This window comes from Fulmarus glacialis, unplaced genomic scaffold (genome assembly GCF_000690835.1).
Source record: "Fulmarus glacialis isolate BGI_N327 unplaced genomic scaffold, ASM69083v1 scaffold2747, whole genome shotgun sequence".
In the NCBI taxonomy this organism is placed as follows: Eukaryota; Metazoa; Chordata; class Aves; order Procellariiformes; family Procellariidae; genus Fulmarus; species Fulmarus glacialis.
The window spans coordinates 56,964-83,163 of NW_009222427.1; the positions used below are offsets into that span (position 1 = coordinate 56,964).

The 26,200-nt window shown below is 40.0% G+C and overlaps 1 protein-coding gene across 1 annotated transcript in view; it reads left to right on the forward strand.

Annotated features, from left to right (window-relative positions):
* KIAA1244 (KIAA1244 ortholog) overlaps positions 1–25,171 on the forward strand; it is a gene marked incomplete at its 5' end in the record, with an annotated part of 74,806 nt that extends 49,635 nt beyond the window's left edge. Inside the window, 16 exons of the mRNA XM_009581429.1 lie at positions 120–434; positions 2,017–2,150; positions 3,696–3,841; positions 5,414–5,593; positions 5,969–6,113; positions 7,747–7,869; positions 10,141–10,244; positions 11,787–11,931; positions 14,553–14,681; positions 15,210–15,386; positions 15,935–16,049; positions 16,650–16,752; positions 17,391–17,522; positions 19,115–19,245; positions 22,994–24,224; positions 24,980–25,171. Coding sequence (XP_009579724.1) covers positions 120–434; positions 2,017–2,150; positions 3,696–3,841; positions 5,414–5,593; positions 5,969–6,113; positions 7,747–7,869; positions 10,141–10,244; positions 11,787–11,931; positions 14,553–14,681; positions 15,210–15,386; positions 15,935–16,049; positions 16,650–16,752; positions 17,391–17,522; positions 19,115–19,245; positions 22,994–24,224; positions 24,980–25,171 — 3,502 coding nt within the window. The remainder of the gene's footprint in view (positions 1–119; positions 435–2,016; positions 2,151–3,695; positions 3,842–5,413; positions 5,594–5,968; positions 6,114–7,746; positions 7,870–10,140; positions 10,245–11,786; positions 11,932–14,552; positions 14,682–15,209; positions 15,387–15,934; positions 16,050–16,649; positions 16,753–17,390; positions 17,523–19,114; positions 19,246–22,993; positions 24,225–24,979) is intronic.
* Positions 25,172–26,200: the final 1,029 nt, after the last annotated feature.

Consider the following 26,200-nt stretch of genomic DNA (forward strand, 5'->3'; position numbering starts at 1 on the left):
CTGACTCACCTCTGGAGTACAGGCCCAAGTGTTTCTTCAGTGAGCCTGGTGATTAGTGAGGGGAGGAGTTGTTGTTTTGGGGGTTTTATTCATCTTTTGCTTTTCCTGTTTGTTCTCAGGGTGTGTGAGTACATCAGCACACTGGAGCACACCCACTTCAGTGATGGTGCTTCCCAGCCCTCCCTTACCATCACCCAGTCACAGAAGGCACCTGGAGGGCTGCACCCAGACTCTGAGCCTGGGGATTCTCACCAGGCCCTCACCCCTGAGCAGGAGACCACCCTCAGCAGCAATCCTGTCATTCAGCCGGTTTCTATCCAGGAACTCATCAAGGAGAGCAGTAAGGGCAGAGCTTTTGACTTCCGTGGAGGCAGCCTGCTGTGTGGGACCAGTGCTGCCAAGGCTGTTCTCGCACTCTCCACGCAAGCTGACAGGTAAAAGCAGTCCTGTCAGGAACCAGAATCCCTGTTCCCAAAACAGGACCAAAAGGGACTTTTCTGTGGTGCAGTGGGGCCTGATCTTTGTCTGTTGCAGCCACTTGCTTCAGTTGAGTTTCACAAGAGAGCTGCGTGTGTGTCACAACCAGCAGTTCCTAAAAGACCTGGTTTTCTGCATCTCTGCAGTACCTGCCCTGCAGGTACTGGGCTGAGTATGTCTCTGCACAACAGTGAATATGCCAAGTAAATCAAATGCATCCTGAGAGCGGTGGATTTATTGCTTGCATGTAAATTAATGTATTGTGTTCATTAAAGCAGACAAAATAAGTGGGTGTCTTGTCCTGACAGGAAGGGACTGAGTGACAAGACCAGTGACAGTTAGAAAGCAGATGCTTCTGTCAGGACTCTGTGGACAGCTTGTCAGCATGCCCCAGTGTGTCCGGAGGAGGAAGGGCCACCAAGTATGGTCACAGAATGGCTAGGTTACATGTCCCTACAACACAGTCTGCAGACTGATATGTCATAGACTTTTTCGCTATTTCTGCTATTCTGTCGGCAGCCCAGACTAGAGCTGAAAATTTCCTGGGTTGGCATGCTTCTAATATCCTTTTTTCTTCAGCTGACATTTTGTATTCTTGATCTCTGCCCATAGGAGGGATTATTTGTAAATTCAGAGGAAGAAGTAATGCATGCTGACACTGCTTGTAGGAGGTTGACTCTGTGCATGGAAAGTACCTTTTATTAAGGAAGATCACAATACAACTTCGTTCTGAAGATTAGAAAATAGCAGTACTGTAATTTTAATGATGCAGGCTTGACTTCTGCACTGTTACTTCAGTGCGGACGTTATTAGGACTCAATCCCCAGTTTACCAGGACTATAGAAAGTTCTTCATGAAAAGCAATGTCAGAAAATCGTATTTGTGTCAACTTGTGGCTGCATCATGTGAAATTTCACTGTGATCTCTGTGGAACCTACCTCCTATGTAAGCATAAGTTTACTGCTTTAAGGGTACGGATTTTAACTCTTAAATCTTAACAGCTCATTGCAGCTGAAAGTAACAACTCTTGTTTATATTCCTAAATAGCAATTCAGGTACAGCAACTTTAGGTCTAAGACTAGAATTAATTTGTTTTTCATGTAAGGGGTTGTAACTTCAGGTGGAGCAAACTGGTGTAATTCTAAAGTCAGTGAAGCTATGATGATCGATGTTGTGAAGACTGGGCATATTCTCACTGTTTTTTTGATTACTCGTTCATGAACTGCTTATAGCATTAAGATACAGTAATGGGGAAGCGTTGATTCCTTGAAAAAGTGACTTTTTGTTTTAGTACCGCAGTTGAATCTTGGAGGGGTTCTGATTGGTCCTACAGCACTCTACTTTCCACCCACCAATTAATAAAGCTTCTGGATCAAAGTCTTTCTGTAGCACTGTATAAATGAAAAAGCCCTTAATAACCCAGCGTGTCACCAAAGGCAACACATAGCAGCCTTTACAGATAAGGGGTTTCCTCTTACATACACATTTAAGTCTGCATCTCATGAATTTTTCAATTAGATTCTGTTCTTTTACTCACAGGCTCTTTGAAGATGCTACTGACAAGTTAAACTTGATGGCATTGGCAGGCTTTCTTTACCAACTCAAGAAGGCTTCTCAGGCCCAGCTTTTCCATTCAGTCACAGATACAGTTGATTACTCCCTAGCAATGCCAGGTAAATCGCCTGAAGATCCCTTGCAGAGTTCTGTGTTTCACATAAAACTGTATTGCTTACAGGACTTGCTTTGAATTCTTACAGTTTTAATTTTTCCAATTGAAATTTCAACATATGAATGAAACACAGTATTTAGTCTAATAAGATCTTTCCGTAGGAGCAATTCAAAGTCTTTAGAAAAGGTTGAGTGCTTTTTTTGGACAGGGACCACATCCACACCAGCTATGAAACACTTCAGAGGACATTCATTTGGTTCTTGGACTTCGGGGGTGTTAATTATCCACAGATACTTAATCACAGCTCCATTTTGGAGCCCAATCCAGTAAGGAAGCTCGGGTGAACATAGACCTAAGAGAGTGGATTTAGGTTAGACATTTGACAGTGGGATAACCTCAGAAGTGTTCAGGAAATGGGTGATAGCAAACAAAGCACACAACTGAAGAATGTTAAATAAAGCAGTAGGATTTGTCCTGCTTGCTCTTCCCCAGCAGAGTGGAGCATATACCTTACAGTACAAAGCTTGTAAATTGTCGTTTCCATCACTGTCTCAAATAGAGCAGAAGGACTGGACCCAAAGGAAGATATTTCACTTGAATTTGTACTGTGCCTTTAGAAATTACATTAGTCATACAGACTTTGTTCTGTCCTGTGGCAGACGTGGATTTTATGTGGTATATGTCTCCAATTTAATCAGTTTCCCCTCTCCCTGAAATGCTACTTGTCATTTTCTCAATGTGACACTTCAAGTTGTTTGTTTTTCACTCTTGCTTGTCTCCAGGCCTCAACATTCATCACTTTATTTTTACTAAATAGTGATCATGTATGTAGTAGTCAATCAACAGTAGCTAGTAATAATGAAATTAAAATTAAGATAGAGCAATTAATTGGGTGGGGTTTTTTTTTTATATTAAAAGTGGTATGCCCCTGATTACGTCTTTCGTTAGAGATAAAAGCAACCAGCATATTTTAAATGAGAGAATGAAGTGTCTTTCCAAATGTTGTAAGAGCAACAGAAGATGAATCCCTTTCAATAGGAAATAACAAATATTACTGGCTGGGGAACAGAAAAGTATTTTCTCACTTTCTCTGCTTCATATCCTTTGCTTGAGAAGAAATACAAAAGGACAAACCAAAACGAAATAATTTGCAGTTTATATTCTTTCCTGTAGATGTCACCAAGGGTTTTTGTAACTACTATTTTGGGTCTTAATATCAATTATTTAACTCCTTGCTTAACTTTTCTGCACTACTTCTCCAAGCCTTTGTCTTTAAAATGTTTGGAAAAAAAAAATCACCTAAATCAAAATAAAGTGTGTTTAAGAAGTTGTTCTTAAAACTTGGGTCTATCTCCTGTTCTTTTACCTGCACAGGCATGGGCTGTGTTTACATTGATTTTTTTCTTTCTTTTTTTCTTTTTTTGTCTTCCCCCCACCCCTGACTTGATACTAATAATTTCTAACCTGATTTAAATTCCAATTTAGACATCTAAAGATGGAGGAGCTGCTTCTGCTTAGCTTCCATTTATTTTCTTACACTTTCTTGTAGGTGAAGTAAAATCTACCCAGGACAGGAGAAGTGCACTTCACTTGTTCCGACTTGGTGATGCCATGCTCAGAATTGTAAGGAGTAAATCTCGCCCGTTGCTCCACCTCATGCGCTGCTGGAGCCTGGTGGCACCTCATCTTGTAGAGGTAGGGGTGGGGGAGAAAACGGGAATGTGCGGAAGAGGTGGCAAAGCTGAAAAAGCTGGAGAAGGCTTAAAATGTGTATCAACCCTCAACATTGTCAAACCTGGTTATGCTCCTGTTGGGGTATTGTATATACTGTGTCATATATTGTGATGCTGTCACTGAGGAGTGCACTTTTGAATAACTGAAGCGGGCAGATCCAGGGACAGTGTGTTGGATTTTTGAAATATGATACTTCTTGTGTGTCTGTGGTGAAAAAACTAAAACCATCCTAAGAGATTAAAAGTAGCTCCTCCACCTACCTATTTTCCCAGCCAAAGTCTGCGTCCTTGCAAGTCTTCCCATAAAAGAATGCAGGCTTTCTTTTCCCCCATAAAGCCAGCTCAACTGGGAAGATGGTGACATTTTTCCCTTTCCTTCTTCCTTGCGAACCCTGCTCAGTGGCATGCCAGTAGCAGCCACATAATGGATTTCAGTCATAGCAAATGACCTTTCCACAGCCACGGTTTCAGTCTTATCTGGTGAAATACTGGTGCCTTGACTTCTCAGAGCTTTTTGATTTGTATCATTGGTATGAATAAACGTGCAGTATTTTCTTTCTTTCGGTTGGTGAGGTATGTGGTGTCATCTGCCCAGGTCTATTGGGAGCATGCTTCTCTGGAATTTTAAGATGAGCTGTTAGTAAATTGCCATAGCACTTCATTTCATTGACTCAAGAAAATGTGCGGACTATCTTAGAGCAGAGTTCAGACAGAGTCTCAGTGGAATCCCTCTAAGTGAAGTAGAAATAGCAGAGAATAGTTTTGTTGTATGCTTTAACAGCCCTTTATCTTGAAAACTAGTGTCTCACTTGCCTTTGGATGCCAGTGTGAGACCACTTTAAATACTTTTCATGTTTTGAACACTTTTAAGTCTTTTAAGATCCCAAGCCAGTTTAAGCTCAAGTACCTTCCATGTTTTTAGAATGCAGGGCTGGTCACTTTTTTTGATTGACTTCAGTGCAGATGAGGGCATTACTGGGAAGGAGCAACATCGGGGAAAGGACAGAATTTAGCATAACTTACATAGTTGCTCAAAACAGTAACTTTATATCCAGATTCACTGGTATCCAATTTTTTTAATAGCTCTTCCAAAAGTGATGAGAACCTTCTCACTTTAAGTTCCATAAAGAGCCAAACAAAAGGTGACATTTGGTCATGCATAGATAGGTATGGTGAATATATGCAGAAACTACCTTTTTGAAGGGAAAAATGGTCACACGGTAGAAACAACAGACAACATTTCACACGAATTCTTTTCTGTTGGTTCTATTATTTAATTTCTTTATTTTTAGCTCTGTGCTTTTTGAATTGTCAGCAAACCTTCATGCATCTGTAGGATGCCAGGCAGCTCAGAGTCTCAGTCATCTGTTTCCATGGCAGTACTCTCCCATTTTGATTGTAGTGGGGTCCCTAGTCACGATAGTGGTGAAGGCGTTTTTAGGGTTCAAATGAAGTGCTTACCTCCCTTAAAAGTGTCTCACTAAAAGCAAATTTTTTGCTTGGACAAACTCTAATACGCCTCCTTTCCTTGCAGGCTGCCTGTCATAAGGAGAGACACGTTTCTCGGAAGGCTGTCTCCTTCATCCATGACATCCTCACTGAAGTGCTGGCGGACTGGAATGAGCCTTCTCATTTTCACTTTAATGAGGCGCTTTTCCGCCCCTTTGAGCGTATCATGCAGCTAGAGCTGTGTGATGAGGATGTCCAAGACCAGGCAAGTCAGCCCTGATCAGGGTGTATCTGGCCTACCATGCCCATAAGAAGGATGGTCTTCAGAGTGCACTTGGTCCACTTGAGAGTGTTTCCCAAATTCCCTTCAAATGGTGCCCCTTAATCATCTTCAAAGAATCAGGAGGGCTTTGCCTACCTAAGCCAGCATTGTGGTAGAGCACAGAGACAGTATACCTGGCTTTAAAACAATTAAATAAAACTTTTATCTTAAAAAAAAAAAAGAAAAAAAAAAAGAAAAATTAGTCTAGACTGACATGGTGAAATCTAGGCAGCCATCTTCATTCCTTATGAAGGTCCATCTATGTATCCGTTCTGTTTTTTGGTTTTATTTTTTTAACCTCTCCTACACTGTCTGCAGGTGGTCACCTCTATAGGAGAGTTGGTGGAAATGTGTTCTACCCAGATCCAGTCAGGATGGAGACCCTTGTTCAGTGCTCTGGAAACAGTGCACAGCAGCAGCAAGTCAGAGGTTAAAGAGTATCTTGTAGGAGAATACTCTATGGGTAAGGACTTACTGCACTGACTGTTTCGTATGTTTCCCTATCTTATTACTTGGGGACACAATAACTAACTCAATATATTTAAATGCCCTACCTGAACAGTGGCACTTAGCAGTGGCACTGCAATACTCCAGAACTGTACTGAAGTACCTGGTTTATTAGTTGGGGTGGGAGGGAAAGCTGAGATATTGTTCTGACTTTTTATCATCTAGATGCTGGTAGCTGAGTAGAATTGAGAAATGTTTCAAACCTACTTGAATTCGAATACTGTGTTCAGTTTTGGGCCCCTCACTACAAGAAGGACATTGAGGTGCTGGCGCGTGTCCAGAGAAGGGGAACGAAGCTGGTGAAGGGTCTAGAGAACAAGTCTTATGAGGAGCGGCTGAGGGAACTGGGGTTGTTTAGCCTGGAGAAGAGGAGGCTGAGGGGAGCCCTCATCGCGCTCTACAACTACCTGAAAGGAGGTTGTAGCGAGGTGGGGGTCGGTCTCTTCTCCCAAGTAACCAGTGATAGGACGAGAGGAAATGGCCTCAAGTTGCGCCAAGGGAGGTTTAGATTGGACATTAGGAAAAACTTCTTTACTGAAAGAGTGGTCAGGCCTTGGAACAGGCTGCCCAGGGAAGTGGTGGAGTCGCCATCCCTGGAAGTATTTAAAAGACGTGTAGATGTGGCGCTTAGGGACATGGTTTAGTGCGCATGGTGGTGTTGGGTTAACGGTTGGACTTGATGATCTTTAGAGGTCTTTTCCAACCTTAATGATTCTATGATTCTATGAATATTTTTTGAGCAAAACAGTAGTGCAGGAGTACTGAGCTTGGCTGGGCCCTTGTCACTGTCCTGCTAGAGAAAGGAAAGCATACTGTATACAACTACCACATCTCATGTGGACCGTCTGTCTTACTATGTGAAACCTATTGCTCTTATACATCAGGGTAAGTTAGTGTGATAATCTAGGCAAGTGCTTGTCCAGGCACTTAATCACAAGGCTTCGAATTGCTAGCACTATTACAAACCATGTTTTCTGAAAGAATGATTCTGCATCCCTCCCAGAGATGTTTGCTTGTATGGAAACTGGGTAGTATGGGAAAATCACTTTAATCTGTTCTTTTGCCCCATTAGAAGGTATTTTTAAATGTTACAAGTCATGGGTGAGGGATATGGGTTTTTTAGGAGGAAAACCTAAATTTTGTCTTTCAGATCTGTTACGATTGATGACAAAATGCAAGTGTATACAGCTTTTGAAGACTGATAATCTACTTGGGAAAAGCAAGGCTATTTTGTTACTGTATAATCTGAATAGTTTTCCGCATGACTGCTGTCATCTTGGCAGTTATCAAGAACTAAACCAGAAACTTTCACCAAACAGAAGTGTTAGCTACTGAGCTGAGTTCAAATGCTCAGGGCAGGCATAAGCTGGTATTTTTCACAGATAAGGCAAAGGAGGGAGTCTGTATTACTTCCAATGAAGGGCTACACGAATTGCCTCAGGACCAAGAGAAGGTTTTACTTCTAAGATAATTTCTGTCTCTGCCCAGAAAAGAAGAGATTCTACAGATTCAATTAAATTGTTGAAAAACGATTGGAAAATAACCTTTTTGGGGGATGGGGAAGAGTTCTCATCTTGTTATTTCCACAGGGAAACGCCAGGCTCCGGTGTTTGATGTCTTTGAAGCATTTCTAAACACAGACAGCATCCAGGTCTTTGCCAATGCCGCCACCAGTTATATTATGTGCCTTATGAAGTTTGTCAAAGGACTGGGTAAATATTTTTATTTTCCTTTTATCCTATTAAGTCATGATATGTCAAACTTGATCCTGCAGAACAGGAGAATTCAGGTATGTAATACATAGTATGGTAGCGAGGAGAGAGGCAGTGAAGAAATTGAGTCCAGAATGCTTTAAAAAAATAAAATAAAATCAAGACCAAGGGATTATTTCAGAAACATTTTTAATGCTATCAATTCTTCAAGTTGTTATAGCAGAAAAGTTGCATCTCACTATTAAGTGTCTGCTTCATTTGATCTCAATTTACATCAGGACTTGCTTATATTCATTTAATTTAAAAAAAAAAAAAAAAGAAAAACACCAAAAACCAGAATATTGCAGAAATGGCCTGGCATTGTGCAGTGACAGCATGGATTGTCTGCAATAGAACAGGGTATGTTTTACATTCAGCGGTCAAAGCCACATGGCTCCTTTCTACCCTTGCCCGCCTCAGCAGCAGTAGTTTGGCATATGCGGTGCTGAAAACCTGCTAAAAGAGATCATGAGCATTACAACTAACAACAGTCTGTCCCCATGATTAGTTTTTTTGTTGTGTTACTAAGGGCAGCAGAGACCAGGCGTGTCAAGTCAAGGTGACCCTGCAGAGTAATGGTGGTGCTTCACCAAACTTCAGAACAAAGGCAAATGGTGCTGGGTCATTCTGCCCCCATGTTCGTGTTCCCTGGCTTGCCTTGATCGTTAGCATTTGACACTTCTCATTGAACTGTGGCAATGATTTTTTTCTTTCCTTACGTAAATTGCAAAAATTCTAATGAGTGGTAAAATGGGGCTTTTTTTTTTCCATGTGTATATTAATTCACAGGTGTAAGCAACTCCCTTTGATTTAAATGAAGCACCTAACTGCAGCAGATCTAGTCTTTAATGTTACTCTCGTCTTATTAAGCTATTTCACCATCGATTTCAATGGGGGCAGAATTCAGCTTGTGATGACAGACCAGAATTGTAATTATTACTACTAAAGAGAAACAAACTTGCATGTCCAGTACCAGTAGAGGGAACTCATGTTCCTTCTGGAGAACTTAAAAGCCTGTCTTGTATTTCCTTAGGTTTCTTACTTTCATGAGATAAGTTTGTCCCCTTCATGGTTACATGTCAAAAAGCAAGATCTTTTTTTGTATTAAAGGGAGTAGGACTATGGGATACTTCAGTACTAAGCAGTAGCAAATATACTACCATTTATGTGCATTTTAACATAAAACTAAAGGATTCAAACTTCACTGGCTGACGTGGCTGATCTCAATAGTAGACGACTTTAAAATACATTTGGAGGGAATAGTTAAGAGCATAGAAAAAGCAAATAAATGTAATGAAAGGAGAATGAAGTAGGCTTTAATAAAAGGATTTAATATTTATCTTGTGGTTTTTATGAGAGGAATAGCTTTTAAGGCAATAAAATGTTAATGCGTATAGGCATTTAGTAAAGCTTCAGATTTGGCACTGAATGGGAACGACTTGGCTGACCTGGAAAAATGGTTATGAGCCAAGTATTCTAGGGTGGGCAGAACATTGGCTGAGAGGGGAGGAAAACGTCTATGCAGACAGGGAAAATGCTGGAGTTATCCAGGGAGGAGCTCTGCAACAGGATGCCTTGGAACTGATTTGCTTATTTAATACACTTAGTGAAGCTGACCTAAAAGTAGGAGTCTGCTGATGCCACAGAGTTAGTAATACCTGTGATACTGAGACACTAGAGCCTGAGGATATCATACAGTTGAAACTGTGAGACTTTGACACCTGAATGAGACAGCAGAAGGAAATATTGTAGCACAAAATATAAAATGGTATATTTAAGGAGTAAATAAACTAAAAGGAAGAACTTGTGGTAGAAGAATTTTCCAGGGCACTGGGTTGCAAATGAATAGAAAAAAATTAGTATATTAATTGAGCAAAGGTTGAATACGAGCAAGTAATTCATACACCCATGGAAAAAAGTGGAGTGGAGTCAATATGACAGATGACTATAAGGTATGATTATAAGAACTTCCAAAGGCTCTACTAAAGAGTTATTGAATAGGCATGTATTTATTAAAGCATTTATTCATATAAAAGTCCATGTATAAACTGTGACCAATATTACTGTATTGTTTGTATGAGAATAATCTGGTTGTCATCTAATAAGATCAAACAAAGGATGTTTTCTGGATTCTATTCAGACATTAGGGCACAACTGAATGAGAAAGGAAAACTAATGCTATGTTTGTTTCTCTTCTTCTGTCCTTCCCAATGCTGCCTTTCCTATCCCCAGGGGAAGTAGATTGTAAGGAGATGGGTGACTGTGTGCCAGGATCAGGATCTGCATCTACAGACTTGTGCCTTCCCGCACTTGATTACCTCAGGAGATGTTCTCAGGTATGATGAACAATCTCATACAGGTACTAACCTGGCCTAGGAAATAGTTTTAACCTCCAGGCTTTGCATTAATGGTTAGATGATTTGCATGAACGCAACAGAATCTGTGGTAAGCCCGATGGTAATAACCTGCACTGCCAGATGGAGAGTGGCGATCTGAAGGAATCTCATACCTTCTAGGCCAGCTAACAATGGGAAAACCGAGGAGATAAGGACCCAAGAAGCATGTGGGAAAATGTAAATGTTCAAAACCTAGTAGTAACATATTCAAAGCTACATTCATTCTTATTTAAACAGTTACTGTAAACAGTGTTGGGAATGACAGTAAAAAAAAAATCCCTGAGAATTCTCAGATCTTAAGAAGAGCAACATGTTACACCCTCTAAAATGCAGCAGCAGCTTATCTGTAGCATGAAAACATATCTGAAGCTCAGGGCAAATCTAACAATTAGAATGCTGGCACATTTCCTGTAATCTCCTTGCACACAGCACAGATTATTATCCAGGGTTATTAGGAAGTTTTTTGTCTGATTTTATAATGTTGTTTGTATTTCTGTAGTACCTGCAGGTCTTTTTGTTGGACCCAGGCCATGTTTTTTAAGGGTACAATACAAATGCATAACAAAGGATATTACCATGGCTGAAAGGACTCAATACCTAAATTCAGAGATAATGGATGGATTCAGTACATACACTGAGAGGAGAAGGAAAGAATAAGGCAGCTCAGAATAATAAACAGCAGACATATCAAACTGTTCTTGCTTTCTTGTTCACCTAAAAAAATTTAGTCAATATCTATGTGTATATCTAATGTATGTTCTATCTATACACTATGTGCATCACATCACTCTTTCTCATCCTTACAAACCCCCGTCCACAGTGAGGCAGAAATATTTTCTCCTCTTTAAAAGAAGCAGCCATTTTTATCTTGTTATACCTTTTAACTTGCCACTAGAAGAAGAACAGGAATGACTAAAAAGAAATCTTGTCTGTATATTGCAAATACATGGTTTACTTTAGAAAGGCCTGGTAAAATACTGGTAGCATCCCAGCTATAGCACAATTCTGTAAAGTTTGTATTTGTTGTGTAATGGACAACACAGGCAATGAAGCTCTGAAGTAAACCTGTACAGGTCCTTTTATCAGTATTTACTTAGTCCTTTGGAGCTCCAAATTATTCTGTGTACAGCTAATGGTGCTTCTTAGGTCATAGGTGCAATCAGTAAGTAGTAATGTTTGTCTTTCACAAATGAGGAGGGAGCACACTCCCTTCCCAAAAATGTGTTATTTAAATTGCTTTTCTCCCTCTCTTTCTCCCCCCGACCCCTTACTTGTCAATGAAAGAAGACTTCTGGCCTCTAGTTGTGTTTTTCGTTTACGTGGTTACTGGATGAACAGAACAGGTGCTGACATTATGCTGCTTTCATAGCTTTTATTTTATTTTACATACCTGTGTTGCATGTGACAGCTTTTACAAACTTTCCCATATATATTTATCTTTTCTTCTCTTTTTTTCTCTCTCTCCCCTCCCCCCACCACCAGTTGTTAGCCAAAATCTATAAAATGCCCTTGAAACCCATCTTCCTCAGTGGCCGGCTGGTTAACTTGCCCCGAAGAGTGCAGGAACAGTCAGCTAGCAGTGAGGATGGTATTGAGTGCATCCTTTCTGACTTTGATGACGACACTGGTAAGTGCATTGAAAGCAGTAAATGCAGAATTAATCAATTGCTTCTTCCACATGTCACTGTAAATTTTGCCAACTGCAAAAAGGAGGAGAAAAAGGAGAAAAACTTCATAGTTCATTGTCTCCCTGTTGTCTACACATACACATGTGCACACACAGAACTTGGAAGTTCGGGTTACATCACCTTCTTCATGTTAAAAGATACAGCTCATATATGAGAAAAATACAACCCTTTTCTTGGGACAAGATAATAATATTTTAATAATATTTTAATTATCCTGATATTCATAATACAACCAGTATGTATTTCTGAGAGCTAACACAAAAATACTTTCTAGACCACAGCTGAAGTAAAGGAGTGAAAACCTTTTAAGGTTGGTATTGGCAGGCCTGCCTTTAACAGAAAAAATATCAGTGTTGAGTTAGAGTTTAGAAAGATAAAGAATACTTGTTTAAATATGTTTCCTGTGGTCTTATGTCCTGTGGTCTGTTGAACTAAATGGTGTATTTCTAAAGTCCATAAAAAGCACTATGACCTCCAGAAAAACAAGCAGCATTTGTCTCCTGATTACTTGTGTGGCTTATATGGGTTGTGGATTAATCAGGTGTTTGATGAACTAGATCTGTGTGGAGCCAAGTGGTAGAGGAATGCAGCCTTACTGCTTCTGGACTGCCCTTCGAAACAGTACAGTCACTTTTGAATATCTGAACGACTGAGCTGTTCCAACCTGGCTGCCTCTGTGAAGAGCCAGCTCCAACCAGGCAGAAAGCAGGCTGACTCCCATGCATTTGATTCACATACCTCACCAGAATGAATCTTGGTACCTACTTTTATCTAGGCTCTTCCACCACATGGATTGTCCTGTTCCACTGCTGCCCAGGATAAAGGAGACAAAAGCTGCTCTCTGGAAAAAGCAAACCACAAGTCCTACTTTGTTTGGGTTTTTTAAAAGAAAACTTTTACTTTCTTCTTTCTATGTTTGGGGTTTTTTCTCTCTGGAAATTTTAGGGTGTTCACCTGGGATGTGGGACACCCAAGTCACTGGAAGTCTCTGCTTTGAGTCAGGTTTGGGACTTGACCTAGGGTCTCCCCACCTCAGGTGAGCACCACTTGCCTACTGTTCTGAAGTGGCTTTGCCTATCAGAGAATAGTCTTGCTTGCTGTGAATAGAAATGCCACCCTGCAGCAAAGAAACCTTCTGATCTGGTTCTTGTCAGAGCTAAGCACTGAAACTTTCACCCAATTTTTATTTAGCTGGTAACAGTATTAGAACATTGCTAGGCAAACTGACTTTACAAAGACAGAAGGCAGGGGCAAAGATGGGGCAAAATGTTTTAGCCTACTTTGCCATATGGTGGTGCAGTGTATTTTCATAGTGTATTTGATTCCATGCCAAACTCTTCAAGAGGGTGTTTCTAAAAGATACTCAATTCTTCCAAATTTGTGCGAAGTGATTTGTGCTGTTTCCTTATTTAGAAACATCATTAAAGTCTGTATGACTCCAAACAATGTCATCATACATACTGCCCTGTGGAAACGGTGTGAATAAATAAATGATCAACCCAGTTACTAAGTAATGATTTCAGTGTGTTTTCGTTGATTCTCGGGAAGACTCTTGCAGTCAGCAAACTCTGTGCATCTTAAACAAGTTCCCTTGCAGCCTTTTTTTATTGCTTTTGGAACATAATTAGCCAGCAAGCATCATGCAGACACAGACTACATCAGCATGCATGGCTACCAGTGGCAGAGAAGGGCTTATTAGTGAACCAAAGTAAAATCCATTTTAGCCCAATAAATCCATAGCCTTTTAAGGAGACTTAACTCAAGAATACCTTGCAGGAGCATTGTGAGTGTAGTATGCAAGATCCTTCTAGTCATTCATAGTATCATGGGGAACCAGCAAGTACTTAAGTGATCTGTGAAAAAATAAAGCAATTCCTAACCATCTTCAAAATTGTATTGAAAACTAGTTGTATCCCATAATCCTTTAGGGATACATGTTTGCTAATGTAGATGTGAACTCACAGTACTACCTATATCCCAACTGCTGTTCTGGTAGTTGTCCAGCTCTGCCATATCCACATTTAATACTCTTCTATCTGTGACCTCTTAATGTCTAAAGATGACATGTGAGGCAGCCTGATGATACTTCATGAGGCATTATTACTGTTCAGTTCTGGGTACCAAATAGAGACAGTTAAATTATGGCTAGTCACCTTAGGATCCTTATCTAAAAGCATAACCTAAATGGGTACAAAGCATTCTGGGCAGCATTTGCAATGGTAGTGAGATGTCCCATTAAAAAAATTTTTAAAAACCCCAAGGTTAAAGAGACTGGACTAGTGGGAACAGTAAACTAAGAAAGAGGACCAGAACAAGATGTACATGGAGGAGGAAGGATGGGACAAAACACAAACTTAATAAAAAGGGAAGGAAAAGGAGACCATCATTTCAAAAACAGATACTGCCCACAACCATTACACAGCAACAGTGAGCATGCAAGAACCCATGATCTTTAAGTTAATTAATTTCTTAGCCTCCATCATTTTCTGAGGGCAAGTTCCATCTGTGGTCAATGCAATATCTCACTCACGGCTTTTAATCTTTGTTTCCTTACTTGTAGGCCTTATCAATGTCTGGATTATTCTGCTGGAAGAATTAACAACTGCCATATCCAACTGTCCCCGCCAGCACCAGCCTCCTACTTTGGATCTGCTCTTTGAATTGCTGAGGGACATTGCCAAGACACCTGGTAATGAAAGAGCTTGATAAAATGTGAGCTAGTAGAGCCCTGACCCGAACCTCTTAGAATCTTAAACCACTTCTGTAATGTGTGTTACTCATGCTAGAGCTGCACAGAGACATTGTCAAGTAGAAAGGGATTTTCTCAGAGCGTGATAGTTAGTGCATTGTTCTATGTTGACAAAAGGCATCTTGTAAGAGCATGTTGAACATTCTCTTATATTTATTGCACAAATAAAGAGGTGCAGTACTCTATCAATATCAATAGCCACAGAAAACATTTGCCTGGTGTCCAGGAAATGGAAAAAAGAAAATTATATAGTCCTGGTGGAAAAGACAGTAGGTAAACAGTTGGCTAAATGTTCATATACTACCTCACAACTAGATCCAAACCTGCTTACCCCTCTCATCCCACCAAAAAAGTTTCAGAACCTGCTGTCTTTAGCACTGCCCCTGGCCTCAAGCTTGGAACAACTTAGCAAGTTTACTGTAGGCTTTGTAAGCAAAAATATACAGCCATCCTTCTGTGTATTTCAAGGCCCAGGATTTGGCATTTATGCAGTTGTACATCTTCTTCTTCCCACGATGTCTCTTTGGCTCCATCGCAGCCATGGTGACCATTCTTACTGGGATGTGGCATCTGCTAATTTCAAGCATGCCATTGGTCTTTCCTGTGAACTCGTAGTGGAGCACATTCAAAATTTCATACACTCAGGTATGTCATTGCACTGTCACATCTACTGACAGTCATCGGTGGCATGTTACTGAATAGCTCCTTGGGGAGATGGTTTCAAGAGGAAGAGGGTTGAAAACTTCTGTTTGTTTGGGGTTTTCTTTTTTCTTTATAGGGTTTAGAATTGTGGAAAAAAATAATTTGTAACGGACCTAGGGAAGTTATTTAGTCTAGCCTGTGCTCAGAGCAGGGCTATCTTCAAAATTAAATCATCACAGTCTATATTAAACTTTCCAAAAGAAGATACTAAGACTTTGATCATAAAGAACTAGAATATTCAGTAACAAGATCTAACAGAATTTCTCCAGTACCACTTAAGCCCAGACATTTTGTATTGTTAACATCAAAAGGACTGTTCTTATTTCAGTTTGATGTGATGCATGTTTCAAAATTCAACTCTAGTGATAGCTGCATAAAGAGATTCGGTTTTGCAAAATCTCTGAATAGCAGTAAGTGTAGCAAGACCACTTATCTCTAATTATAATGAAAAGGCAATGATGTTAAAACTAGTCTGTGTCTTTTCCTTATAGATATTGGTTATGAAAATATGATCAATGCTATGCTGAAAGATCTTTTCAAGTTGCTGGTAGCCTGTGTAGCAGAACCAACAGAAATTATTTCCAGAGTTGGCTGCTCTTGTATCAGGTAACACAGTCTATTCACTCTGTTAGCATATTCAAAAAAAAGATATCTTTGTATCTTTGAAGAACTTGTGGACTGATTAAGTTGGCTAACATCTCAAAAGAAGTCTACAATATATCTATCTCATATTATTTGAATAATGAATTTTAGACTTACTAACCTTTTCTTGCTGTTTTCTGTCTGCTTCAGAACCTGTGATTTTAGGCATTGCTATGTGTATCATTCCCATAAAAAGCACTTGTACATTACTTACACAGTTAGTCAATAATTAATCCTTAGGAAAAATAATCAAGGGTCTTTCTATTGGAATTCACAGGTCTTTAGAGGTAATTAATACCTTTCACAGTCTTCAGGTTATTACAGTCATAATCAAAATAAGTACTGCGTTATATACTTACACAACGTGTGGTTCTTGTCCTGGCAAGATGGCTACTTAAAGAGGAAAAGCAAAGGGCGGGGGGGGGAAGTCAAAACTACAGGAGGAGATTGGATATTATTAGCTACTGAGTAGGTCTTTTGTTCTGTTTTTAACCTTCTCCCATTACAAGTAAGAATTGTCTAGTTCCTTCTTGAACATGGTAACGTTTTCCTGTGTCCATCCAGGTATGTGTTAGTGACAGCAGGGCCTGTTTTTACTGAAGAAATGTGGAGGCTTGCGTGTTGTGCCTTGCAGGATGCATTCTCTGCCACTCTGGAGCCAGTAAAGGTAAACTGCCTTTTTGCTGACAGTCAAAATGTAATCACACTAGTTATAAACTCACTAACTTTTGACAGGTTGCTTTTTCTTTTTCAGAAAAGTTTTTGGGTACAGAGCCAAGAAAAGAAGCATAAGGATTATGTGGTAGCTTTTCTTATTTTGTCAGTTCTTTCACAATGAAAGGTGTTGGATCAACAGTGGAAATTGAAATCAGTTTTTGTAAACATGTGCAGACAACACTAGTCACTAATAATCCAGACTTATTTTAAATTGCCCTGACAGTATGAAATCAGAAGAGTTTAGTAGGTGAAAACTTACCTTTTGATCTATTTCTTCCTCTGGATTGGCTAAAACTAGACAGAAAACAAAGTTGCTTACTTGATCCTGTAGCTGCACGCTCCATATAGATTATTTCTCAACTCACTATCTTTCTTGTAACAAAAAAATCCTCATCACAGGCCAGACTACATAAGAAGTTGTAATGCCTTTGCATCAAATACATCAAATTCTAAATAGCAGGTGACCAGCTGATGGTAGTGGGGCAGATCACTCTGAATGTTGTATGACACATGAACAGGCTGGACAACGCTACAGTCACTGACTTCATTTAACGCACAGTGAAAGTCTGATATTGTGTCTCTCTATAGAACCTGTTGGGCTATTTCCACAGTGGTTCTGAAAGCTTTAGTGGAGATGCCTGTGAAGTGAAGGTGGCAGCCCCCTCCCTCTCGCCAAGTGCTGAAGCTGAATACTGGAGAATCAGAGCCATGGCACAACAGGTACTGACTGATGTTTCAGGGGAAGTCAGAGAACCTTTTAAACTTGGGGCTTTTCTTCATGAAAGTACATCTTTACCACTGCCTTCCTCACAAACCCTATGGGCAAAGACTTCCTTGTCACCAGACTAACATGTATTTGTCTAACAGTAGTATTGAGAAAAAGTAATAAAAACTAGAAAAAAAAAAAACCTTAAAGCTATCCCCCCGTAAGTAGGAATTAAGAATACCTAGGGTGGGGGGAGATGCATAGGTACCTGAAGAGGACTGACGATGAGCCTATTGTGTAATGTATCTTTAAAAAAGACAACCCTAGCATACATCAGTGGAAATGTTTCTGATAGAGAAAAGGAAATAATAGTGGCACTATGAATTCTCATCTAGAATGTCGTATCATTTTTAATTACTCTGTTAAAGAATGATTATTTCAAAGGGCAAAATGCACTAGAACAGAGACTGTGATATGAAACTAGAAAACAAGATTTGTTCAACCTACCAAAGCAGAGTTTGAAGAGGAGTGCAGATTTTTTTCTCTATAAATACCTAGATATAGATTGCAGAGAAGAAGAAGAGTTACTGAGAACTGGAGGATAATGCTGACATTTAACAAATGATTTAAAACTCACCACTAACTTCTAATCAGCAGAGCAAGCTTGGAGACAACCTTCTCAGGGTCCTTTTGACTACAGTGGAGGTTGTTCGTTTTATGAAAGGGGTTATATGAAACAAGTTCCTTGAAATACAGCAGACTGAACTTAATGACCTGCAGGGTACCATAAAACCGTAAATACTGTATGACAGTTTCAGCATGGGAAAGCAGCTGGATTAAAAGAGCCAACAGATGTTTGGTGTCAATTTCTGACTTGATTAATCATACCCTGATGCTGCTTGAAAATCTGAGAGACACAGACCAGGATTTGATCACAAATAATGTGGCAATGGCAGGCTTTGTTTGAATAGAAAACATGTTTTAAATTAAATCTTAAAGACGCAGAACTCAAGAAAGCAGGGAATGTGGCATTTATACTTTTCTTGTAGACATTATCAGTGGCAGTCCCTGAGTCCTTCTCAGTGGGGATTTGACACAACTACTAAGCTACAAAACAAAGCTACAGCAACTGTGAGTTGTTTCCCCATTTCCCACCCAAAGAATTGCAAGTTAGGTGTCTGTTTTATCTTCATGGCTGAAAATAATCCTTCCAACAACCAACCTTTCTAGGTACAACAGGCTAACTATGCAAACGGGTCCTTGTCTCCACTATACATGATATTTTCTGATAGTAGTATACAGACAGCAGAAAGCTTGTTTTGGCGTTTGGTATTATGCCCTATACAAGTTCAAAGAAAAAGATATCTGTCCTTTGCCCTGTACTCTGCTGGGTGTCTAGAGGTAGCCCATGGCCCTGAGGCAGTTTTATCAAAGCAGCATGCTCCAGGGAAGGACCGCCTGGGGGGATATTTTGCATTCTCTCCATCACTGTAAAATAAGTCGTCATAACAGATCTTTCACAATGCAGGAAATCCTGTTCTCAGGCCTCCCAGGAACCTAGTGCAAGTGCTAAACTGATTTTTTTATGTAACTTGCTGTTTTCTAGGTCTTCATGCTGGAGACTCAGTGCTCCCCAAAGACCCCTAGCAACAAGGAAGGGTTTGAACATGCCCAGTCGTGCGTGCTCATCATTGACCTGCCGCCAGATAAGAAACCAAATGGGCATACCCAGAGAAGGTAAAATATCTTCTCAGGAAAATACTGTGTCATTAAAAGCAAGATAAAAATATCGTCAGGCCAGCAGAGATGTGAACAGAGCCTGGCAAACCATGTCTCTCCATAGGTCTCATAAAAAAAACTGAAATACACCAATCAAATAAAAATTAGGTTTTGTGACACAGGAGACAGTAGTTTACTACTGTCTGCTCTCCAAATGTTCCCATGATCGTACACTGGTGAGCAGGCACATGCAAGAGCTGTTACAGTTATAGACAAGCCTGTGTCAGGGTCTATAATGTGGCCCTCAGAAAGCTAAAAAAGGAAAATGCTTCTAATAGATAGTAAAAATTGGTAGGTTACAAATACCTGAAGGATACATAAGGTCACACAAAGCCTTCAAGTAGAGGAAATGCAGATTAAATTAAGAAAAGAATTCTCATAGGAAATACTGGGAATATCTTTCCAATATTGAGATTATTTTCTTTAAGTAGAGTTAAAACTATCAATTTGAATAAAGCTTTGGAAGTAGTTATGTTTGTAATGATACCTAGCAAATGAAATGCCTCCTTCACTAATGGTCTTTTAAATTCAGTATTACTGGATTAAGAAGGTAGAAAAAGTTAATGGATGAACTGGAGCAGTATAAAGTGAAGAGACCACATCCAAAGCTGCAAAACTGTCAACATATTGATCTAGGGAATGTTGGTTTTGCTTGGCACTTTATTTTTGTGGAAGTCCTTCTATATGTTACCACCTCAGAAACTCATGCATTTGCATGACAGTCTGATCCTGTCAAAGAATATCTCTTTTTGCTTGCACTCGGTTGTTTAAACAACTGCTGTAACATCAATAGGGCTAAGAATTAGAATTCTGCATTCAGGGTTTGTGTTTGTATTGCAAGGTATGTAATACACGGCATGAAATTGTCTTTTACCAGATAGCAAACCTGCTTCTGTACCACTTTACGCATTCTCATTCAAAACTAAACTATTGCTTGCAACAAGGAGACAGAATGTAATGGTCCTTCTTTGAATGGACAGGAAGAAAGACCATGCAAAATGGTTCTATTCTTACACAGCTGTACAGAAGTTTTCCCCAAGAACAGGTGCTCTGTTGCCTTGCCTTCAGAGAAGAGGGCCCTGCATAGAGACAAAGAAAGGTTGAGATCACAGTCTAAACCCTTCCTTCGTGATGGGAAAATACCTGCTTTATCCAAAGGTTTGCAGATCATTCTTCTTGTTATAACGAATGCAAAGCAAAAGACTGGAGTACTCCCCTCTCATGGCACATAAGGCCATGCAATCTAACAGGCTGTGTTCATAAAGTAGTGTGGGTCTTGCTTGTCTTTAAACAAATAAATAAATAAAGCTTGCAATTAATACAAACTCTGAATGCTCTCACACTGTGCTTTGTCTAAACAACTGCAAAAAGTGTATATGCTGATAGGCAAATGTTACCCCAGCAGTGCTTATTTTTCATGAAAACAGGGCTCAAAATTTGACTGTGCCACTGTTTTTCATATTATTTGCTACAGCAGTGCAGTAATATGCCAATCTTGCATGTTAGTAACTGTGGCCTTTCAAAAGTTTTACTTTAACCTTAGTGGGGTTTGTCTTCTCCCTTTTTGCTTTTGTTTCCTTAATGCTGCATCGTTTCACAGGAAGCTGGGGTAAGGGAGCTTTTCTTCTTCCTAAAAAGTAATAATATATTTCAATTCGAAACTTTGGGCAGAATAAGAAAATACTATCCTTAACCAGCTTTGGCATTGTGTGTTTTCACCTATAGCTCTGTACTAATTTCGTTTGGAATTGAGCAGTACTTTAAACTGTCCTTCGAAATTGGCTTTTTGGCTATTACAAGGAAAAGCAGATCTCCATTCTGATCCTGCTTTTGAAACGGGATTAGTCTCTTGAAATCAATGCAAGCACTCATTTAACTTTATACATGCTCTTAAGAGCTTTTCTGAGTCAGAGCCTCTAATGATTTTTACAGCGGAAAATACTTCCCCATAAAGAGCTCCAATGTATGTATTAATCATCAAGATTTTAGTTCTGTCAGGTAATAAGACTATTAAATTTTACTGATGTATCGGCACTGGCAGCTGTGTCATGGTAAGTGAACTGACATAAGTAAATTAACCCTAGAAGCACAGTTTTGTCTAACCTATAGCTTCTACATGGCCAAGCATATGGTAGTTCCTCAAAAGTCTCAGGACTTTTTTTTTTTTTTTTTTTTTTTTTAAATCAGGACCATTTGTGTGCTTTTATAAGTCAATTAACATAAGGCAAAACTTTGGGAGTTAAAATATGTGGGTTTTCTGGATTTTTTTTAAGTGTTGCATTCTCAAAACTGAGTTTTGAAATTATTTCTCAAAAAAAAATAGACTTGGATGTTTTGGTATTTTGAAAACACTTTTGAAAGTTGTTTAATGAAAGTAGAATAATTTTTGCAACAAAAAAATTGAAGGTCTACAACTGAACATCTTGCATTAAATGAAGATTTACTTTGACTTAGACCTAAAACTTCAGTATTGCAAGCAAACTGAAAAATCCCTTCCTCACTAGATGGCAGTGCTAATTAGTATGTGACCCATCATAGTTCCCTAAATCAAAACAAGTATTACTACGTGTACCAGAGCATCAGCTCTATTTAAAACATTGCTGCTGTAATCTTATGCAAAGACTTTTGAATGCCTTAAGATAGGTTTTAGTTTATAGTTTTAAATCCGTGAGATACCAAACAACAATCCTGTCCCACCCCTTCTTCCTAGCCTCCCTTACCTGTAAGCCTCTCAATGTTATTTACTAGTGAATGACGTGAAAACTTTGGTTGGGGGAATTTGCCATTCCTGGGTTCCCTGTGCAAATCAAAAATCAGTGAGATCTAGAACAACTCACAGCATCTCTCTAACAGGAGCACAGCTAAGAATCACCCAGTATGACATGTGAGAAACAGGGTTAGGAATAGGTATTTCCATGCTAGGCTCTCAGTGTTCAAGTTGAAGTCTTAAGAGCAAACAGTGAAAAGTGCCTTCAGCAAGATTTAAGCTTCTTTGCATGCTCCATTGCATTGCTGATGTTTCTGTAGATGTTTTTTTATTGGTTGGTTGGTTGGCGCTTTGTGTTCTATTTTAAGAAGTACTCCTGGCATTAGTGGAAATGGCAACCGAGTGGTAAACTAGTTTTGGCCTCAATTTGTCATGGCAAAGTTAAGGTTGGCTGAAATGCCGGTGGAGGAATTTTAAGGATATTTCAACTTAGCCAAAGTTCAGCAACAAAAATAGAAAATGTAGTCCGGGACCGATGGCAGAAGTGCTGCATAACTTGCGTGTTAACAAATTCCTCAGTTAGAGCAGGCTGAAACATTGAGAGTACTTGCAGCTGCCATGAAATTGAAACACAGAATATTTAATCCCTCAGTATTAGACATCTCTGGAGAAAAGGACAAAAGTTATAATACAGCTTTGTTTTAATACCACCTCTGCACAAGTGCCATTAGTGTGCTTGCTGTGGACAGTTATTTTTCTTAATCAATGTAGGTGTCTTCCCTTCTAGGAAAGTATTTTGAAAGAGTAGCTGAAAGACCATTCTAGATGACTTTATCTTCCTCCACGTTTTTGTAACGAGGCTCTGAAAATTTGGCCTTTCATTTGCATCTTTCATGTTAGATTCTAAAATACGAAGTATTCCTGTACTCCTAGTAAAAGCACAATGCACCATTTTAATTTTATTTTGTTTTTTTTCCTTCCCATGCTTGGTTTCCCAAGTATTCCTTTCAGGACGATAGTGGTGAGCTTGCTGTCCCACCAAGTACTGCTCCAGAATTTATATGACATCTTACTGGAAGAATTTGTGAAAGGCCCTTCTAACTTGGAGGAGAAAATGACAATACAAGTACCAGAAAACAAGTTGGCTGGTTTTCTCAGGTACATCTCCATGCAAAACCTCGCTGTCATCTTTGACTTACTGCTGGACTCCTATAGAACAGCCAGGGAGTTTGACACCAGACCTGGGTTGAAGTGTTTGCTGAAAAAAGTGTCTGGTATTACTGGAGCTGCCAACTTGTATCGCCAGTCAGCAATGAGCTTCAACATCTACTTCCATGCTTTGATTTGTGCAATCCTTACAAACCAGGAGAACATTACTGCAGAGCAAGTGAAGAAGATCCTCTTTGAAGATGATGAGAGAAGCACAGACTCGTCACAGCAGTGTTCTTCAGAAGATGAAGACATTTTTGAAGAAACTGCCCAGGTCAGTCCCCCACGAGGGAAGGAGAAGAGACAGTGGAGGGCTCGAATACCATCTCTGAGTGTACAGCCTGTCAGCAATGCGGACTGGGGATGGCTAATCAAGCGGCTTCATAAGCTCTGTATGGAACTGTGCAATAACTATATTCAGATGCATCTGGACCTGGAGAATAATGTAGAGGAGCCTCCAGTGTTCAAAGGCGACCCTTTCTTCATTTTACCATCCTTTCACTCAGAAACCTCCACCCCATCGACCGGAGGGCAATCTGGGAAGGACACACCATCGGAAGATGACCGGAGTCAAATCAGGGACCAACTGGGAGACAGTTTGACACCCCGAGGAGGGAGTGGAGAAATGTTGCTGCTACCCCCACCCCTAAGTCCTAAACCAGAGAAAAAAGAGCAAACCAGGAAAAAAGAATGGTGGGAGAGTGCTGGCAACAAGATCTACACCATAGCCACTGACAAAACTATCTCCAAGCTCATGACAGAATACAAGAAAAGAAAGCAGCAACAGGCCATGACATCCTTCACCAAAGAGGTCAAAGTGGAAAAGAAAGGGGAGCTCCTGGGTTCAAGAGGGCCAGACTCGCCCATACTCCAGCGGCCACAACATCTTATAGATCAAGGTCAAATGAGGCATTCATTCAGTGCTGGTCCAGAGATCCTGAGACAAGAGAAGAGACCACGCTCAGGATCCACAGTCAGTTCCCTGAATATATCTGTTAGGGATGCTGAGGCGCAGATACAGGTAGGACATACTTGTAGAATGCTAATAATAATAGCAATAATTAAAAAGAGAAGTATTTTTTCTATTGCTTTTATTATAATGATTATAATCACTTCATTAAATGTCTTTGTTACATAAAGAAGTCATCGTGATGAGGACTGAATATTTCAGCACCTGGCACTGATAAAAATCTGATTCTGTCTTATCAAAAGAAAATCAGTGGCAGTGTTACCAGGCATATACTAGTACAGCTTTCAAGAGTGCTTTGCGTCTGTGACTGAGGCCAAAGCTACACTTAGTCCTAAGAACTAACAACCTACAGTGAACTCATTGCTTACTTCTAAGGGCTCTAGCCCGCTTAAGGGCTTTTGAAAATGTGATGCTGCTTGTCACAATGCTTTTGTACTTCAGGGTTTTTTGTTAATTCCACAGCAGAAATAGCGGGCTCTGTTGCTGAACAGAAACTTGCTGCTTGCATGTCCAAGTGAACAAATCAGTGAAAGCATCAAACTTGAAAGTCTTTGTTCACTGTGGGATGAAATAAAAGGTGATGAAGGGTGAGCATGATGCCTGCAATACAGAGTCAAACAATGACTTACAGTACTGAATGTGAATTAGGAAGACAGAGTGAACATTAAATTAATATGATGGCATTACTCAGTCCTCTTTATGAGGCCGCCATCACCAGATATCTTATTTTCTAACTGAACTGATGGGCTTCTTTCTGTAGAAAGGTCTTCTAAAGAGTCTTCTTTTTTTATTCAATTTGTTTGTAGGCATGGACCAACATGGTGCTGACAGTTCTCAACCAGATTCAGGCCCTGCCAGACCAAACTTTCACAGCCCTGCAGCCAGCAGTGTTCCCCTGTATCAGCCAGCTGACTTGCCACGTGACAGATATCCGTGTCCGCCAGGCAGTACGGGAATGGCTGGGAAGAGTCGGCCGAGTTTACGATATCATCATTTAAACCTAGCTGTGCTCTGTTGCAAAGGGGAGAAGACATCCAAGGTATACAGTCAAGAAGTATTTGGGGTTCATTAATTGATCATTTGTTGGTGATAAATTAAGAAACAATGAGCTTGTATATCCTGTATCCACTTGAGACTGTGTGTCCCTTACTCACACTAGCAAAGGAGGCAAAGCATGAGTGTGTCCAGGGGGGTCTGGAATGGCCCCAGAACCCAGAAACTGCCAGTAAATCAGGCTAGTACCTAAAGGGGTGATACATTTCAGTTGCCTTCATTTTAATTCAAATTTGCAACAGTGGAAGCCACATGAAACTGCAGCTGAACTTCCACACTTGCAATTAGCTGTGAACGCAACTGTCATCTGGATGTCAAACCAGGCCAGTAAGCCTATGTAACTTTAAAAAAATAGATAAATAGAAGTCAGGAAAAAGGTGAGGCTATAGGACAAGTAAAAAGGTGACACTTGTTCAGGGTAACTTTTTTCCGTTCTGAAATTAGCATGAGAAAGGAAAGCCAAGTACAGATTATTGTAGTAACAATATGCCTCACTAGAGAAAGTGGAAATTTTTTTTGCTCTGAGAAGAGCCTTTGAAGTCTGGTCACATTTGGGGTACCTAATAAGTGACTATTAAAGTATCCCAGGTCTAAAACTGGTGAACCAAGCACAGACTATTCATCCTTTCATTGCTCTTGTGGAGTATTGCTTGAAGAGAAATGGCACTGTCAAACTGCCCTTTCTACAACACCCTGGCTGCCTCTTCAGCTATGCCTACATCCAATCATTTTTCCACGTGTCTAATTCCCCCTAAGGGCAACACGGAAACTTGTTTTGTTGTTTCCAGTGAAGCTGGGGGGAAGACACACCACAGAGCAAATACCAGCATGTGCCAATATCCAGCATTTAACTAAACAGAGTGAAGATAAAGTGTTCCAGTTTAAGCAACGCTGCAGCTAAGTCAGCTTATGCTTCTACTGGAAACTTATATGTTCGCTTATATAGAGCTGCTGTAGCCAGGAACACCCTTATC